Below are 18641 nucleotides of genomic sequence, written 5' to 3'. Positions count from 1 at the left end.
GGGGCTGAGGGGGGATCCAAACCATCAAAATAGAGAGCATCAAAACAGTTTCTAAACAAAAAGTTCATGAACAGAGTAAGTGACTTATTTCTTTAACCGCAGTTCCTTCAAGACTGCTTTCCAAACAAGTGATTAATTCTGCTGCTTTCAAAAATAAAGCTCCAACCATTAGCTCAGTCTGTTTGGTTTACTCCCCCTTTGGAGAATAACTAAACCAAGCAGACAATCAGAGAGCAGAATACCAAATATTTGCACGCAGACCCGCAGAGGTGCAAGGTCATGGGTCAGAGCAAGACGGGAGAATCGCTGCTCCCGGCACTGCAGCGTTGCAGCCGCTGCATTAGGGCCACCCTCCTGTCCTGCTCGGCATTTCCAAAGCAGGGAGCTCAATTTCACAGGGCCTAGCACGTTTCAAGGGAAATACAAGCTACACAGCAAATTTTTTATTCATTATCTTCTCCACATTGAGTCCAAAACCTCACTTGGTAACATGCTTGCCTTAAAACCACCACGGTAAGTGTTTCATTAGCTCTGAAGTACCTTGCTGCTCAAGTTAGCTTGAATCAGCCCAGGGCTGGCTGTTTCAAGATGGAAATCTTTTTATGGAGATTTATGGAGAATGACTTAGTAACCACAATCCTAAATCTGCTTTGCACTCGAGCATTATTCGGTCGCACAAGGTTTCGGCTCCACAACCACTGAAGCTGATCTCAGCTGGCCCTGACGCGACCTCACTCCACATCTCAGGAGACTTCTCTCCCCACCAGCCCTGGTGCCTGCCTGATCCCACAACAAGCCGAATGACGTTCCCAGACTGCCAGGAGGTTTTTCTTTTTTATTTCCCAGATAAGTTTTCACCAGCTCAGCAAGCCAGGGCTAGATAAGCACCAGTGTAGGCACAAAGGTTAGCATGGAGCTGTCAGGGGAATGGGAATGGCACAGGGATGCAGCAGACTCCCGGCTATCGCTCCAGAATCACACAACCTGCAACACAGAGCTGGAAAACATATGCAAGTTCAAAATAACACATGCCAGTTCAAAATGACCTAGCAGCTCATTTAGAGCCTGTTGCCATAAGAACTGCTGCATTCCTTGGTTATGCCAATCACGCTGTCTTTCATCCTGAAACTGCATTTATAAGGAACAGATAATAGAGACGACTGCTGGTTAAAAATTACTTGATGCAAGATTGGAAAATCAACAGCTTCATTTTCTCCCATTTCCAAAAGTATATTTGAAGTGACAAAAGAAAGTGGAGGAACTGTCAAACAGTGACCTGTATGCACTACCCTTATGTTTTCCCATTGCACTTTGACCATGATGTTGCATATGAGCACAGCCTGTTTTCAGCCAGTTCACCTAACTGGTTTTCTGCTTCTCTATTTAGAGACCAGCCTTTTTCACATCAGTCATACTGCTGAGGTACCTGTGCCTGTATGTACAAAATCACTCTTGTTGACTCACGGCACAGTAAATATACTGCATATTAATTTAGATTTGAAAAATATGATGCATTCAAAATATTAAGCAAGAAATCTGCAACTCTGGACATTCTTTTCTGAGGTAGCAGTAATGTAGACAGGACACTTGGCTTTCCTTCCACAGGCAAAAATGTGGAAAATAAACCCACTTTCCTCACATTCGTGCCATACCCTTGCATTAACGGCTAGCTTGAGTCGCTACACTGTTCACCCATGAAAAGATTCAAACACTGACCCCAAAAGTAACTGGACTGAGATACTGCTACGGCATTGAAAGAAAGGAATGGGAAGTCTGAACGCAACACTCCAGCTCAATCATCAGCAGCCAAACCACAGATCATTAGACAGAAGAAACAATTTATGCATTGCTTGTTTGCTTTTACACTTTCTGGTCAGAATTTCCTATTTAAGACAAGTCTGTGTGTTCCCCTCAAAAAAAACTGTGATTTAGAGAAAGCCAATGCCAACATCACCAAAACACCATCCTTCCAGGCTCACTAAGCCCAGTATCTCCCTCTGCTGCTACAAAGGCTGAGGCATATTGGTAGGTTTAAAATAGCAGAATCAATGACTACATTTTTAAAAATGAGTCCAAATCCATTTTTGACAATGAAGAACTCCTGCCAGCCTCTGCATTTTAGGTCAGAACAATCTGGCTGTTTTCTGCATTTCAAGTCTATTAATTAAATTTTCTACAGTGCCACTAACTTCAGATAGATTTATTCATATGTTGATACTCATTAAACATCAGTGTTACAATACCCATTTTGGTACTCATTAAATCCCACACTTAATATAGTTGTAATGAAAACAACCTAACAAACGCATGACTTAAGTTTATAACAAGTACCCCTCAAGCCATTGCAAGTTTATAAATTTTAGCAAACTACATCTCCAAAATGCATCACATGCCTGTTTCAACGACCCATAAGAGTTGATTTCTCAGCAATTTTATATGTCTATAGAACATGCAGAACATGACCCCTTATGAACATAATTACTTCTTCCTAACTTTTCTTTTTAAATAGGTGGAGCACAAATCTAATTTGAGATCTGAATTAAAGTTTTGCAAGTATCAGGCTATTTTGCATAAAAGACATGTTCATGTGAATGCCAGAGTAGCAGATAATTTTTAACAGATCATGGAATGGCTGAGGTTGGAAGGGACCTCTAGGGATGATTTAGTCCAACCCCCCTGCTCAAGCAGGGACACCCAGAGCACGTGGCACAGTGCTCCAGGCATATATACATCCAGGCAGGTTTGGAAGCTCTCCAGAGAAGGAGACTCCACAGCACAAGATCTAAAATCCTGTTGTTCCAAGTAGTACCTGAGCAGCAACAACTTACCAGGTCACAGGGAACAGCTGTTTCTTCTACAGCAGAAGAAAACTTTGCTAATGAATTATCTTCATTTCTTGGCCACAAAGGTGCCAGCAGATGTTCCGATACCGAGGCAGCAGAGACAGAAAACTTGAGGGCTAAGCAAGGACAAATAGATGGCAGGCACTTTCGACTCCTAACCGGTGCAGGACAGCAAGGAGGTTGTGTATATGCATTAAGTTGCTCCACAAGCAGCAAGGTAGAATGAAAGACCAAATAAACCTGTGTGACACTTTATTCTTCTCTTTTTATTGGTCATTGGACAAGAAGATGAAAGTATTGCCTAACATCTACACAGCAATTTGTCCATGTCAGGATCACAGTTAGTTTAATTAGACTCATGGTGTGAAAAACCCATCTATCAAAACAGCCATCTGGACCCTTTAAATGATTACAGCTGGGAATCAATTTAATATGTGAACCAAACTAATTCATATCTCCTGTTGTCTTTATTGGGAAATTAAGCAAGTAAATGCCAACTGCCTGCAGTGAAGCTTATTCATACCACCCAGCATTCGTTACTGTGTTTTGTTTTGCTGGGGAGACCTCAAAGCATGAACAAAAAAATAGTAGTCTGTGGGTTTGTGCTTTTTTTTTTTTTTTTTTTTTTTAAAAAAAAAACTCCTGTGTAGTCAAATTCAGGCAATAGGCCAAACAGTCCACAGAAACCCAAGATGCAGCCAAGTTTCCTTCATCTTTGAAGCAAGGCCCTGCAGTGCAGCATGCACGAGGGCTGACTGGAGTGAATCCAGGCTGACACCTCGAGTCCCTGGACCTGCCTGCATTAGCAAAGAAGAGAGGCACAATCAACTCCATTTTAAAGCTCACCTGGGCTCTCAGCTCTAAATAGGATACAAAGCAGTGCAAAATTCATCTGCTTCCCTGATAAAGCAGTGGGTTTGTTTCTGCCACCAAGCACTCACACACCCAGGCACACTTCTGAGCTTGGGAATTATTTCAGATAACAACAAAAATATACACACACACACAGACACACACACACATATATATGCAAAGGTTCAAGAAAAGAAACAAAGCCTCTCATCTCAGCAACCAGGGTCCGCTTCCTCAGCTGCCTACCACGGAATATAGCAAGACAGATGGGCAACCAAGGAAATGTAGAACAGGGGAGAATTTCAACCCACTGCAATAAAAGCAGCTCAGACACTATCCACTCCAAGTCTCAAGTAATTCTGGAACTGGTGATAGCACCCCCAGACAGGAGATGAGAGAAACCAGCAGGGTTTGTCATCCTTATGTCATCTTGTTTATCCAAAGGTAAAAACACAAACATCTGTTCGCATTACCATCACCTACTTTCTGCTATTTTTATATCACAGAAGCAAACAAGATTTATTCTCATAGGAGGTAAATAAACCTGTATCACTTAAAGAGCAGCTACATCTCCTGTCTCTTCTATTTCTTATTAAAGATACAAATTCTCTTTACTCACATGAACTCAAAGGCCTAATGAGCTAAAGGAAAGTCAAAACCTCTTCTTCCTCCATCTAACTTTTCCCTTAAGTTTAAACTTCATTTTGCTGAGACAAGGATAAAAAGTGATACAACCGCAACCAATCTTCTGCTCAACATCCTTGTCAGCGGGCAGAACACTGAGACATTCATTCCTTGTGAAGAGATGTTATAAGCACGAAAACATCACCACCTTTCTGGCAATTTTATCTGTGGTTGATAACATAATAAAAAGAGTGGTTAAAAAAAAGGCTTTTTTTTTCTTAAAACTTGCAAAACGGGTCATCAGGATAACCTGCATTATCCCATTAATACCCTCCTCCTGTTTTTTAGAGGTCATCATATCCTCTCTTCGGGCTTACCCAGACAGAATAAAAGCAAAGGGCTACTCACTGACACACATGCACATTAACATTATTAGCTTTACTTATTAAGTGTCAGCTGATCACTATGACTTACACGGCCAAGCCGTAAGAAGATCAACGCTGTCCAGAAAGCTCTCTCTAGAAATCCCATTTACCTGCCACAACCACAAACATTATCTGCAGTGCAGCAAACTCCACGTCAGGTTCACACATGGGTTTACAGGATGTGCAATAGGCCACAGTACAGCTTGCACCAGGCCAGAGTTACAGCTGTAAAAATCTCCTGTGCTATAAGGATTGTCCATACGCACACATGTATATACATGCGCACACACACACGTATACATGTATATATACACACACGCTCTCTCCCAGCAGACTCCATGGTGGCAGAGCAACAGAAGCAGCAAAGCTCAGTATCCCTTGTGGAGGCCAGGTAAAAGCCAAGCCAGACTGCGGCCCTTTGGAAGAAGGGTTTTTCTGGGCTCTCTGTTGTCTTGATTTGAAACACGCCTTCCTCTCGGCTGGTGCACAGGCTCAGAAGGAGTTCATGCGAGCGGGGCGTTTCACAGACTCACAGAACGGCTGCAGTTGGAAGGGACCTCTAGAGATCACCTAGTCCAAGCCCCTGCTCAAGCAGGGACAAGCTTCCTCGAGCTCAGTGAGCTTCCTCCTTTCAAACAAGGAAGCTGAGACTCCAGCAATGTGACAGTCAGGCCCGAGCGCTGAAACAGCACGTGCTGCAGGGCACCTCACTTTGAGCAGCAGGGAGATGAAGGGGAGCAGGACACACAAGCCATTTTTTTGTGGTGTATCACTCAGGACAAGTTCAGGCAAGCATTAGAGCAACTTTAACCCTTGCCTACATGAGTGTTTTAATTTTGAAAAAGCAGTTATTTGCCAACTGGTTGTAGCTTCAAGTTTCTGGAAAGCTGCCAACACCTCCCTGAGCAAAGGGGTACTCTATAACAAAGCACAACTCCCAGGTGATGTCCAGTTGTTTTGGTACACACCTCCCATTAAGACATTGAAAGAGGTCACATAAACCCCTTGCAAAGCCAAAGGACTTTTGATGGCATTTTAAATTCCAGACAAGATGCCTTGGTGACATTTCCAGGGCAACAGAGATGAAGATTCAAGTAAAAACCCTTCCACTTTCCCTTCTGCATGTGTAAGACACAACTTGCAAATAAGTTAGCAACCATTGGACTTTATGCTGAGTAGACACACCTGACTGATACAACCATTTTCACCAAACACAAGTGTCCATCAAGCGGGAACAGCTTTGGGAAGAAGGAGGGGGAAAAGATCCTGCAATTCTAGTCCATCACTTAATATTTACATCAGCTGTTTCCTTCTTCCTCCTTTCTCATTTTACCTCTCTCTCTTCCCCATTAGTTAAAGGGTCTCAACTCATACTGCCTTGTGCACTGTGCCAGCACCAGCAGTTTGCAGGGCTGGCGCTGAACTGGAGGAAAGAGCCAACTGAGCCGATTTTTTTTTCCGGTTTTGTTTCCTTGGTTTTGTCTTTGGTTTTTTTTTGTTTTTATTTTGTTTTTTGAGGGCCGCTGGGGGAAAGCCTATTGTGCAAATCACCACACCTGTTTCTTGGGATGAGAACTCTTCAGCCTGCAGCACACCTCCTATCACAACAGGCCTGCCAGGAAAAGCCCTGCTAACTCCATGGGACAGATGAAGTGAGGCAAGGACCAGCAGGCATCACCAGGAACTGAACTCAAGGGCTTCCGTCTGAATTACTGCCAACTTATGCGTTCAGCATCCATACACTCTTAGAAAAGGCTTGCATCAACAAGTTGCATCAATAGCTGCAACTAAGCATAGTAAAAAAAAAGTACACATGTATTTTTGGAAGATCACAAAAAAGACTTCCAAAATACATTACCATTCCCTCATCCCCGACTTTTCAAACTTCCAGCCTGTGGTCACCTCTCCATTACCCACCACTGGGTCCAGCTTGCAAAAACGCTGCAGCTCCTGCTAGTACCAAATCAAGGCTACTAAGACCTAAGTCATTTCCTACAATTACTGTGGCAAGAACATAAACGTTAAACAGAAGCTTAAAGAGAAAGCAGTTTTCCATGCACTTCAAGTAAACTCTTGCAGCCATTTTCAAATCCAGTATATATATATATATATTTTTTTTTTTTGTATTGCAGTGACACCTGGTGGCAACTGCCTAGACCGTAGCCTTCAGTTCTGCACTTCACAGAGAATGGAAACAAAAACGTATCAGAGAACAGAGAAGCAAAGCTGCTGAGCTTGCTGAGGAGGTGCACGTCTTCCCCCCGCACAATGCCAGCAGAAAGTGCCTTTTTGCACCCTCCAGTGTCACCCTTTGATGTGCTGCCTTTCAGTCACCACCTGCAGCACTTACTTTTGCCTTTCAGCTGTTCACCATGTGAAAGGACAAACCAACATAGGCCTTCAGAACAGCTCACAGGGGCTCTCTGATACAACTGGCAAGGCAGGACATAATCCATGTGTGACATTTTGCATTTAATGCGCACATTGGTGCCAAACAGGGCACATGTCTTCCCTGAAGTTGTGTGCTACAGTAACACCTAGCAAGAAGACAGGTGAAAGAAAGGTAAAAGTATCCAGGAACTCATGTGACACGTAAATAAAACAAACTCGACCAAAAAAAACTTCATGAGCATCCAAGACATTGGTTCATATAAGGCACTTTTATCACCCCAGTGCCATGTGGGTTGAGCTCATGCATTACTACAGCATGCAATACATTCAATTTCCTACCAAAAATTACTAGTAGTAATTTTGTTTCTACTGCAAGTTGAAAGGAAGGATCTTGAGAAGATTACCCACACCTCAGAATTTGCAGTTGTGCATTTTCTGGCTTATGCATGCAAGTGTGCGACAGTCTAGCACATCATGATCAGGCTCACATGAAAAACAGAGCAGATGTTATAAAATTCACAATATGGCAGACTTCAGTGTTAAAGACAAATGAACCACAAAAACTCCTGCTTTTGTTTTTGTTAAACTTCCCTTGGAAAGAAATAAAGGCAGATCGATTCAAAACTTGAAGGTTTTATAACATTGATCGCACTGGACTGTTGCTGATTTCACTCACATCATTATACATAGAACACGATTAGACTAAGCTCCCACCATTGTAACAAGATTTAGGGATTGAGCAGACTTGTTTTTTTTTTTTTCACTTCTACCTTAATAATCTTACCTTTTTATAAATAATCTTACCTTTTTATAATTTATAATTATAAATCTCTTGGTTAGAAACAGTAGGGGCTACAATGCACATACATCTTTCTGGAATGTTTTTCTGTTAACAACGTCTGAAAGGGAAACTAAAGAGAGCAGAGCTTTTCCATGAGGGATTGCTATGGAAAATGTATAGCTAATCATACACAGGCAGTGGACATAAAAGTATCCACTTACCCTTTATCTTGACCACATTCTTGTAATTGGATCAGCACAGCAATATGTCAAGAACCCATAGCAAACATCAAGAACTGCGAGCTTTGACTGTTGGCACTTTACCTTGTGCTCTTGGTTAACATAATCTCCCTCAATAAATTGATTGGCCTTTACTGAAGTTTTCTGAACTGATAAACTTCCTATTTTGGAAGTGATGTGTGCTTCCAAAACCTAAGATTCAAAAGCAAGCCCAGCAACAAGCGTGACGCATTGTAGCAATGCCTATCAATCAGAACTAAATAACACAAAAAGGGAGGAAAGGGGCACCATCAAAACAAACTAGAATTAAACAAAGGTGTAAATCATGGGGATGAAAATTAGGGCATGCATTGGTAAGTACTTTAAGAAGCTTCTGTATGTTGTGCTAGCGTATAATAAACTATCTTTTACAGTATGGAAGAAAAAAATATTGAAAGAGATATATCCTGCCCCTGCACATACCTGAATGAACGAGATTTAGAAAGCATACTGTGCTCAGCAGCTATTTTCTGTCAGCAACCTCTGGCGGATGAGGACATCATGTTACAGGACCCTCAAAGAGGGACTTTGGACAATTTCTTTCTTTTATTTCTTCTGCGGGGGGAAGGTGGAGAGGGAAATGGGCATTCTGGGCTGCAGGGAACATCACAGAAGCATTTTAGACATCGTTACTTGCTGCTTGCTATTGACAGTTTCATCATTCCTACCGGAATTCATGCCAAAATGATCTTTGACATAACAGACTGATTCTCTTACACTTCCTTTAACTATTCAACACCACAACACAGGCAAAACTTCGTCAATGACCACTGATGAGGACAGAGGAGAAATCTGTCATATTTATAAGCAGAGAGAGATCCCTTAATAGGTTTTCTAATACATGATTAATGCTCGTATTTTCCTCCAACTAAGCAGGTATTTCTCATAAAGAAAAATTTTCCTTCAGAAACTGAGGCCTTTTCCCGTGCATCTCTGCCTGAACATGTCTATGCTGCTCATTGCCACAGTAACTAAAGACAGGGCCCCTGTCCCTGTGTTAGAGCTCCCCTCAGGAATCGCGTCACCATTTCCGACCCCATCGTTTCCCTCATCTATAATTCACTGCAGTCCCTGCTTGGGGACACAGCGCAAATGAGAAGATTAAAACCTGCCCAGATTTAGCTGGCTGGAAGCCATGGAGGACTCGGGTGCACTCTAGATGCTTTCCCAGCACAAGCTTGTCTTGCATCCTAGAAAGATTTGCCAGAGATGCTCCACTGGAGCACAGCAGCTCCTACAGCTAAGCACCCAGATCCCCGCTCCTAAACACTCTCCCAGTCGCTGGTGAGCACACTGCTTGGACAGAACTCAAATGTAGGCTCAGATCCTCTCAAGCAGTAAAAAGGAATCAGAGCAAGACTCGCATTCCTGGATAAATCTTCTAACCACTGAGGAACACACAGAAATAGGACATTGTTATTCTCCTTTTCTTTTCCAGATCTATTTTGAAAGGAAAGCTTCTGTCATGGAGCCTAGCAACTTCCTGGAATATAATTCCCTAACCTGTACTATTAGCTAATATTTCCCTAGACTGTAAATGGAACAAATGGCATTCAGTGTGACAAGGGAGAGAAGAGAGGATGCATCTTGGCCAGTAAGAAAGCTAAGGAGGAAGATGTGACCAAATCTATTTCACTTGGTTCCATGAGATCAGGACTCTGGATACCTAAATCTTTCCTGTCCCCTTACAAGCTGTTCCAAAAAGGAAAAAAAAATGTAAAGGAGTAGAGTTTTTTTTTTTTTTACATGAACTTGTATTAAGAAAATCATATAGGGATAAACAGTCCTTTCTAGCTGCCTAACGCAAACTCAGGTTTGCTGATAGTGGGAAACAACAGAAGCACAGGCACAGCAGTACAAACTTGACCTCTGCTTTGTCTTGTGAGGCATCTCAGTAGGCTCTTCTGCTCAAGACATCTCCCTTCAAACTATACTGAGAAAGTCTTGCTGTCCTCATACTGGACCTATCCTGCAAAATTTTCTGCCATATCAGCTTTGATCTTCTCACACTAGTCAAGTAAACTATAATCTTCAAAGCAAAAAGTTTAGCTTTATCTTTCCTGATAAAATAACGAAGCAACAAAAATATGCAGCACGTATAATAAGCAGCATGATAAAAAAAAAGAGATCTCAGTAAATTAATCTTAATCTGTTCACTTGTCTGATTAATCTTTGCTTCATGGATCCTTAAAAGTATTAGTGCTAAAAATGCTACTAAAGTGATCTCTTTCCAAGCTTAGCTCTTCCATCAGCAGCAGCATCTACAGGACACAAATCAACTTATATTGAGCCAGCCGATACAAAAACACCTAGTGCGATTACCTTGCACCCCAAAATTTTCATTTGGCCATAAACCACAAGATGCACACTAAGTCTGTTTGACAGGAAAAGAAATGATACGCACCACAAATGATGTGCAGAAGGCTGAATTCAAAGGTCTGCAGAGGTGCTACTTCTTCCCCATACGACAGGCCTGGGAATGCATCGAGCCTGAGGTAAGAGGCTCAGCAGGCCTTGTTTTTTTCTTCTCAGTGCTGTGGCTAAGGGGTTTCCGTGACAGAAGACGCACCGTGTATGAGACCCAACGCAACAGGCAATCTCAGCACGGGGCCCACACCAAAACTGCCCATCAGCAACAGCTGCCAGATCTGTATCTGCACATTGCCTCATGCACAGAAATGAGCCTACTCTCAGAGCTTACAGCAAACCAGCCCAAAACTGCCAGCAAGCACACCAAAAAACAAGCACGAGAATGTGATATACTGCTCAACAGAAATCAACAGCTGCAGCAATTAAATATCTAGCTTAAAACTGATTATTTTAACTAATATTTCCTTCACAGATAATGTAGAACATGAGGGGCCTGCTGAATTATTTCTACGTAATCACATGCCTACCTTCAGCTACCTCATGGCATTTACAAAGCATTCTGAGCCACTCAGCACCACCAACGCTTCCAAGGAAAGCTGCCTCCCTACTGGCAACTGTATCAGAACAGCTGCAGGTTCAACTCTCCAAATTAGAAGAGAAGGGCCAGGAAAATGGTGGCACAAATGACTGCCAGTATTTACAAAGAATTGCTTACCTCTCGTTTTATTAACTTGCTGAAGGGGGTGTTCTCGTTACCAACGTGTTGTTTGAAAAGTGCAAGAACACCCACCTAGAAGAACATCGCGGTCTTTCCAGCACCACTGCACAGAGAGCGGCCCCAAGAACTGCAGGACAGGACTTCAAACGAAGCACATCAGAAAAGTATTTACCACCAGGCTATTCAACCAAATCCAGAATGGTTATTAATCTTTTCTTTTACTGCACATACATCCAAACTCTTAATGCTTCAATGTATTACAGAAGAATAGGATAAAAAATTTAACTTCTTTGACCGTTAAAGGAAACAAATGTGCTTTACTCTTCTGGAAGCCAACAGGATTCCTGTAAAAATGAACAGTTTTCTAGTAACAAATGGTTCTGAATACATTATTTAAGGTACTTAATGAAGCTCGTATTTCAACAGAACTCAAAGCTTTCTGCAAAGGGAGTCTTCTTCAAGTTGTCTCAGTTTGAACCTTTTAGGACAAAGGCATCTAGAAGACACTTGCCAGTTATCTCGAAAATTTACAATCTCTATTTCAGACAATCTATTTTACGGTTCCTATGCAAATAGCATGAAAGGCATTCACAGATGAACCACTTTTATGTTACAATTCATAGGATTTTTACCAAGTTATATCTTTTAAAGTATATTAATGCTTTCAAAACTTAAGGTACAAATTAAAAAAAAAGTATCTCCATCTGTGAAAAGTAAATGCACCTTTCCTCGAATAAATCTCCCCTCACACAAAACAGGTCTGGGCAATATTAGCAAGAACTAATTTGGCCAAATGTTATATAAATTATCTGATTTTGTTAGTACTTTAATGGAAATACAGTCTGTAACTCCACAGCAACCTTAGCCAGACTAGTGTGAGCTGCTCTCCCTCTGTGCATTACACATTTTTTGCAACAGATCCAGCATTTTTCTGACCCCACACCGAGTTGTTTCAGTGTGCTAGCCCAGAAGACTAATCCAATGAAAGCAGAAAAGAATTGACTAGCTTTCTGCCAGTTTTAACATGCTGAAATAGCTCAGAAGGGAAGCAAAGGAGTGTTGAACCATGACAGCCAACTGTCAGATCAGCCCAAGGTGGAACCACAGCTTAGGGTGAGAGCAATGCTACAGCTAAAGAAAGGGAAAGAAAAAAGAAATATATATAACTGCATACCAGACTTTCCTTGTGTCAATTACATCCTATGGATGGAGGCCCATTTGTTTGCTCTCCCTTTGGTGGCACCATCACCTGTTTGTCCCTATGCTCAAGTTCAAGGAATTGAGTTTGCGCTACAAAAAGCCAAGTTTAAATTTCACACACATACACACTCAACCCAATGTCTTTTGGTTTAGTTTCCTGAAATGGCCCATCTTGGGTACAGACAAGAACCACGCTGACATGAGTGATGCAGCAGAAGCAGCACAGAGATTGGGGTTACTTTTTTTTGATAGAAGCTCACAGGTAAATTGCCTTTGATGCAAAATCAAAACACACCTCAGAACACCGTCACATATTCAGCACTACTTCCTTCTGCTGCCCAACTGGACATTCAATGACCATTCAATGATACTCAATACAGTAAGTACCAAATACAACAGGAAGCTGACAACCATTTTTGCAGTGTGGAAAACTGCTGTATGAAACAAACATAACTCCCTTTTTCATCTCTCTGCTGCACACAGCTCACGCAAGATGATGCCCTCTGGAAGAATCCAATACTTACTCTGTTTCCACAACACAAAATTATAATTTGTGTGTAAACACTCTTAAACGAACTTCTGGGAAGCTTAGTAACAATGTTTAATCCCTTATAGCACTCATCTCGTTCTAATTACCAGGAAAAATTCCACTGAGGGGGAGGTGGGAAGAAGAAAAAACAACTTCCATGTGTAAAAGACCACTTTTGCCTACAATTCTCAGAAGATGACTTGGATTTTTATACACAGCTGGTTACAACTTCACACAGCGAACACACTGTACAAATCCAGGACCCTGAACAGACCAAAACTTAATTTTCACACCAATGTCCCCATTAAATAGCATAAAGGAAAGAGACAGTATATCACATTTTTTCCATTGCATGAGCAAAGTGGCCTCTGTAGGAGACGCCCATAAGAAAAAAACATCACGACACACCAGGGAGAAGGTTGGAAACTTCCTCTGCTGCTCTCAGGAGTTTCAATTCCATACTTTTCTCCCAATTTCAAAAAAACAACTCTTGCTTCATCAAGTTGCAGTCAGAAGAAATACTTAACTTCCCCCCTCCAAGCATATAGCAGTCACTGGTGCATATCCGTCAGACTCTTACTGCCTGGGAATACTTTTTTATCCTGTCAGCTTGGATGAAATTGGGACCTCATATTTGTAAATGGCAAAACAAGCTTCCTCAAGCCCCCCATGTAGGGGGTACTCTCTTTACATGAACATAGCATTGGAAAAAAATATATATACACGCCAGTCAGAACCATCATACTAGATGCTGCACAAGCACGATGAGACATAGAAAACACACGTGAAAGGTTCAAACACTGGAATCAATAAAAGCTTAGACCTGGACCTCTCAAAGGCTCCGCATTAAGTGTGATCAGTCACCAACACAACAAATCATGCATAGCTGCAGCTGCACCTCTGAGGTGCATTTTTTGTTGCAAGTATCAAGAAAAATCTAACATGAAAGACATAACAAGCATGATACTGGTATTTTCTTACATGGTATATAAATACCACCAATTTTTCTGTGATCCAATTCTGTGATCCAATTGATCTTAGAAAGCTTAGCTCAAAATGGCTCTTTGACTCTTACATGCTTTGGCTTTTGAGATCTTCCAGTCCCTTCTAAGATCAAAAATAAACTGCCTTGGCTTTGCCTACTCCAGAAGAAACTGAAGACTAATGAAGCCCACATGCGATCATGACGTGAGCTTTTAAAGCTGGTAGACCATGAAACACAAGTTTTTTAGGATTAACTCCTAAAAAAAAAATATATCTAGTATTCTTCTTTATCCATCCCAAGAGCAGGATCTTTCATTTGAAGAATACAGAGAAAAGAAAGAAAGCCAATGTCACGCCAGTCTTCAAAAATGGCAAGGAAGATCCAGGCAACTACAGACCAGTGAGCCTCACCTCCATCCCTGGAAAAAGTCATGGAGCAGCTCATCCTGGCTGCTGTCTCCAAACATGTGGAGGATAAGAAGGTGTTCAGGAGTTAAGAGCATGGACTCACCAAGGTGAAATCATGCTTGACTAACATGAGAGCCTTCTATGATGGAATGACTGGCTGGGTAGATGAAGGGAGAGTGGTGGATATTATATATATCTGGACTTCAGCAAGACTTTTGACACTGTCCCTCTCAGCATCCTCCTGGGCAAGCTCCAGCAGTGTGGGTTAGATGAGTGGATGCTGAGGTGGATTAACAACTGGCTGGATGAGTCCAGAGGGTGGTGATCAGTGGTGCAGAGTCTAGCTGGAGGCCTGTAGCTAGCAGTGGCTGCCAGGGGTCAGTCCTTGGTCCAGTCCTGTTCAATTTATTCATCAATGACCTGGATGAAGGCACAGAGTGCTCCCTCAGCAAGTTTGCTGATGACACGAAACTGGGAGGAGTAGCTGATACCCCACAGGGCTGTGCTGCCATCCAGAGGGACCTCGGCAGACTGGACAACTGGGCAGTGAGAAACCTCATGAAGTTCAACAAGGCCAAGTGCAAGGTCCTGCACCTGGGGAGGACTAACCTCAGACACCAGTACAGGCTGGAGACTGACCTTCTGGAGAGCAGCTCTGCAGAGAGGGATTTGGGAGTCATGGTGGACTACAAGTTGGCCATGAGGCAGCAGTGTGCTTTTGTGGCCAAGAAGGCCAATGGGATCCTGGGGTGCATTAAGAAGAGCGTCTCCAGCAGGTCGAGGGAGGTGATCCTGCCCCTCTACTCAGCCCTAGTGAGGCCGCACCTGGAGTACTGCATCCAGGTCTGGGCTCCACAGTACAAGAGGGATGTGGAGCTGCTGGAGAGAGTCCAGCACAGGGCTACAAGGATGATCAGGGGCCTGGAACATCTGCCCTATGAGGAGAGGCTGAGGGAGCTGGACCTGTTCAGCCTGGAGAAGAGAAGGCTGAGAGGAGACCTGATCAGTGTCTATAAGTACCTCAAGGGAGGGAGTGAAGAGGATGGTGCTGGCCTCTTTTCAGTGGTGGCCACTGACAGAACTAGAGGTAATGGCCACAAACTGAAGCACCAAAAGTTCCACAGGAACTTAAGGAAAAATTTATTGACAATGAGGGTGACAGAGCACTGGAACAGGTTACCCAGAGAGGCTGTGGAGTCTCCTTCTCTGAGATTTTCAAATCCTGCTTGGACGCAGTCCTGTGCCACGTGCTCTAGTTGACCCTGTGTGTGCAGGGGGGTTGGACTAGATGACCTCTAGAGGTCCCTTCCATCCTTAACGATTCTATGATTTTATGATCAGTGCAAAACTGGATAGCTTCTCAAGCAGGACTGTGGCAGAGCTGGGCTGTCTCCAGGCTCAACATCCTCCACAGACCGTTCTGCTTTCTGCATAATGTTATGTATCAAAGTCTTGTGGAGCAAGCAGGGGTAAAGTATTGGAGACAGAGGAAGCAGCGCAAAGTCGACGCAATGGAGGATGTGATACCCTCCAGCAGTCACCAGATGTCATCATATCCCAAGAGACTGGTAAGGAAAGAGACTCCAATTAGAGCAACTAACAAGCAGAAAAAGCAGCTGCCCACAGCTACTCTGCTTCAGGCAGGAAGTAAGACCAGCAAAAGCAACTCTGTGACCTAGAGGACTTCCCCTCAAACAACTCCACAAAAGCATTTTTAGGACTAAAAGGCCTGGAGCAGTGATCTAAGGCAGTGCCCCCCAACCTTTTCACCTCAGCCAGAGTCCTGCTGCCACCCTGCCCTTCCTCATTTCGCACCTGCAGCCCAGTACCCCTGCTTCCCAGCCAGCCATGCAGGAACACTGCCACAAGGAGCTGGCAGCAGCCCCGCCGTCTCAGGCCCCCATGCGGATCTGGCTCTCCACGCTTGCCAGCCACGTGGAACTGAAACTCCTCGTCATCCCCCCTACACACATGCAGCAGGCCAGGGCCAGCTGCTGGTGACACTTCCCAATTTGTTCTCTCTGATGCCACCTAACCCAAGATCACTGCTGTGCCCTGCTCCCTCTTCCATCCCCCAGCACTGCTGTTCTCTCCTATTTACTCCCTTCACTGCTATCTGCCATCTACAGGTTGCTTCCATCAATTGCTTCCACTTCAGCACTTTGCACCAGTAAGGATCAGGGCTTTATTAAGGACAAGAGCTCCCTCAACTCCTTCAGATTTGGGTTGTAGTATTTATACCTCCAGCTACCACTGGTGAGGTCCTGGCTCAGCTCCCTGCTTTGTGAATTCAAACTCTGGCAAAGACAAGATTTACCCACTGTTTATTACCCAGCCTGCTGCTGAAACGAACATCACGCAAACATCAGTGGTCATTTAAAATAGCAGAAGTGGTGTCTGGAATAAATCCATTAAGTTTTTTCTTTCTTTCTTTTCAGACTGCAATGTCAATCTCTACAAGCAACACATACACTCCTTTGTCAAGGGAAGAACCAGTCCTATCCCCAAATATACCCAAATTTATGCCTTTCTCCTACTCTGTTCTTCACTCACCCTCCCCTCCCAGCTTTTCAGCTCTGTCTGTTAGAAGCAGCACTGCCAGTGCTCTAAATTCCTGTCTGGCCATACCAAATAAAATGTCAACTGCTTGGCTCATCAGTCTTTCTCATAGTGCCCACAAGTCCTATTGCTGCTCCAGCATCCTCATGCAATAGGCACATTAGGAAAAGGAAAAAAAGAAAAGGCACAAGAGAGACAAGAGTCCCTGTCTAAAAAGACAGCACCTAGCGATGCCCGTGGGGCAGGGCGGCTACCGTGCCTGCCCAGCAGCAGTGCAGGGGCAGCGACACCCCAGCCCCTGCCCATGCCAGCCCCAACAGCCTCTCCCAGAAGCAGGGGAGAGCCAGGCACGCTGTCCTCCCTCCTTGCTGCAGCAGCCACTCCATAAGACACGAGCAAGCAACACAGCCGACGAACACATGTGCAGTCAGCCTAAAACCTTCCCAAAACATGGGCTCATGGAGCGCCCATCATGCAGCGCGTGCACACTGGTGTGCACATGCACGCTGCTCCAAGGAGCAGCCTGCTCCTGAATCCCTTCCCTTCCTGCAGGCTGCTCCACACCCCAAAGGGGGCTATAGAGCTGCCAGAAACACGAGGGCTAGAGCCAAGCCACCGTGCATGAGCAACTTGGGTACTCTGCAGACGAGCCAATTGTGATTTACTGCTTCACTTGGAGCAGAGCAGGGACCACAACCAATGGAGCAGGGAATAAAAACTGGGAGCACAAGAGAGAGAGATGGACAGACAGACATGCAGGGGTAATTTAAGAGGATCACTGATGGGCCAACACCAGGCTTGAGGATGCTTCCCCACCCAAGCCTCACTTTCTATTTTTTTTCCTCCTTCCAAAACAAGGATAGAAACTGTTGCAAGTTGGACACCACAACAATAAATCTTGATTTCAAGCTTAACTGAAATCGTACATGCGCAGAGCCATGACTCTGGGGCAGTAACACATGGAGGCCTTGGAAAGCCTAGAGCAAAACTGGAGACTGCACAAGTCATAAGCGGCCTTTAACACTCCGACGTGGACAAGCCAGCACATGCAGGGCTGATCCAAGCCCACTGTAATGATCCTACCTCCCACAACGTTACCAACACCTCTGGGATAGCTCGCCAATCATTTAGAAAGGCCAGGCGTAATTATGGAAAACACAAAAGGAAGGAACGTTTGAAACAGGCATGGTGAGAGCAAAAATATGGACAGACACAACCTTCAGCTGGAAGCTGCGAATAACCAAAGCACGTGCTCCACCACCCATAAAGCGGGCCCTTAAATCCAGAGGGGGAATAAGCCCCTACCTTTTAAAAGGGGCTGGAAAGTTGGGATCTCCTGCAGCTTGATGACATCAGGATCGTTGCTCACGTTGCGGGAGGGCTGCGTTCCCGGCGCCACCACCACGATGTCGTCCATTTTCGCCCGCTGCTTGGCTGGCGAGGGAGATGCTGGAAGAAAACGGGAAAGAAAAACAACCGGACGGTTAAACTGAAACGACTCCACCAGCCTCCGACCCAAGCAGCAGGCAGCGCACGGAGCCGCCGCCGCTGCAGCCGCGCCCGGGCCCGCGGCGGCCCCGGCCCCGCGGCGCCGCCCGACCTGCGGCGCCCGCCTCGCCGAGGCGGCCCTCGCCCTCCGCGCTCTGCTCGGCCCCCATAGCGGCCCCGCGTCCCGCCGG

At 44.3% G+C, this 18641-nt stretch overlaps 1 protein-coding gene across 1 annotated transcript in view; it reads right to left on the bottom strand.

Annotated features, from left to right (window-relative positions):
- The window catches only part of BORCS5 (BLOC-1 related complex subunit 5), a 65092-nt gene extending 46468 nt beyond the window's left edge, over positions 1–18624 (bottom strand). Inside the window, exons 1-2 of the mRNA XM_088537376.1 lie at positions 18563–18624; positions 18268–18411 (exon numbers count right to left, since the gene is read on the bottom strand). Of these exons, the coding sequence (XP_088393502.1) occupies positions 18268–18411; positions 18563–18620 (202 nt within the window). The 5' untranslated portion in view covers positions 18621–18624. The remainder of the gene's footprint in view (positions 1–18267; positions 18412–18562) is intronic.
- Positions 18625–18641: the final 17 nt, after the last annotated feature.

Source organism: Tinamus guttatus, unplaced genomic scaffold (assembly GCF_059628265.1).
Source record: "Tinamus guttatus ecotype Peru unplaced genomic scaffold, ASM5962826v1 Tinamus_guttatus_pri_ptg000749l, whole genome shotgun sequence".
Taxonomy (NCBI): Eukaryota; Metazoa; Chordata; class Aves; order Tinamiformes; family Tinamidae; genus Tinamus; species Tinamus guttatus.
Note: the sequence above shows the minus strand (reverse complement) of the source record. Positions and strands in the feature narration are given on the sequence as shown.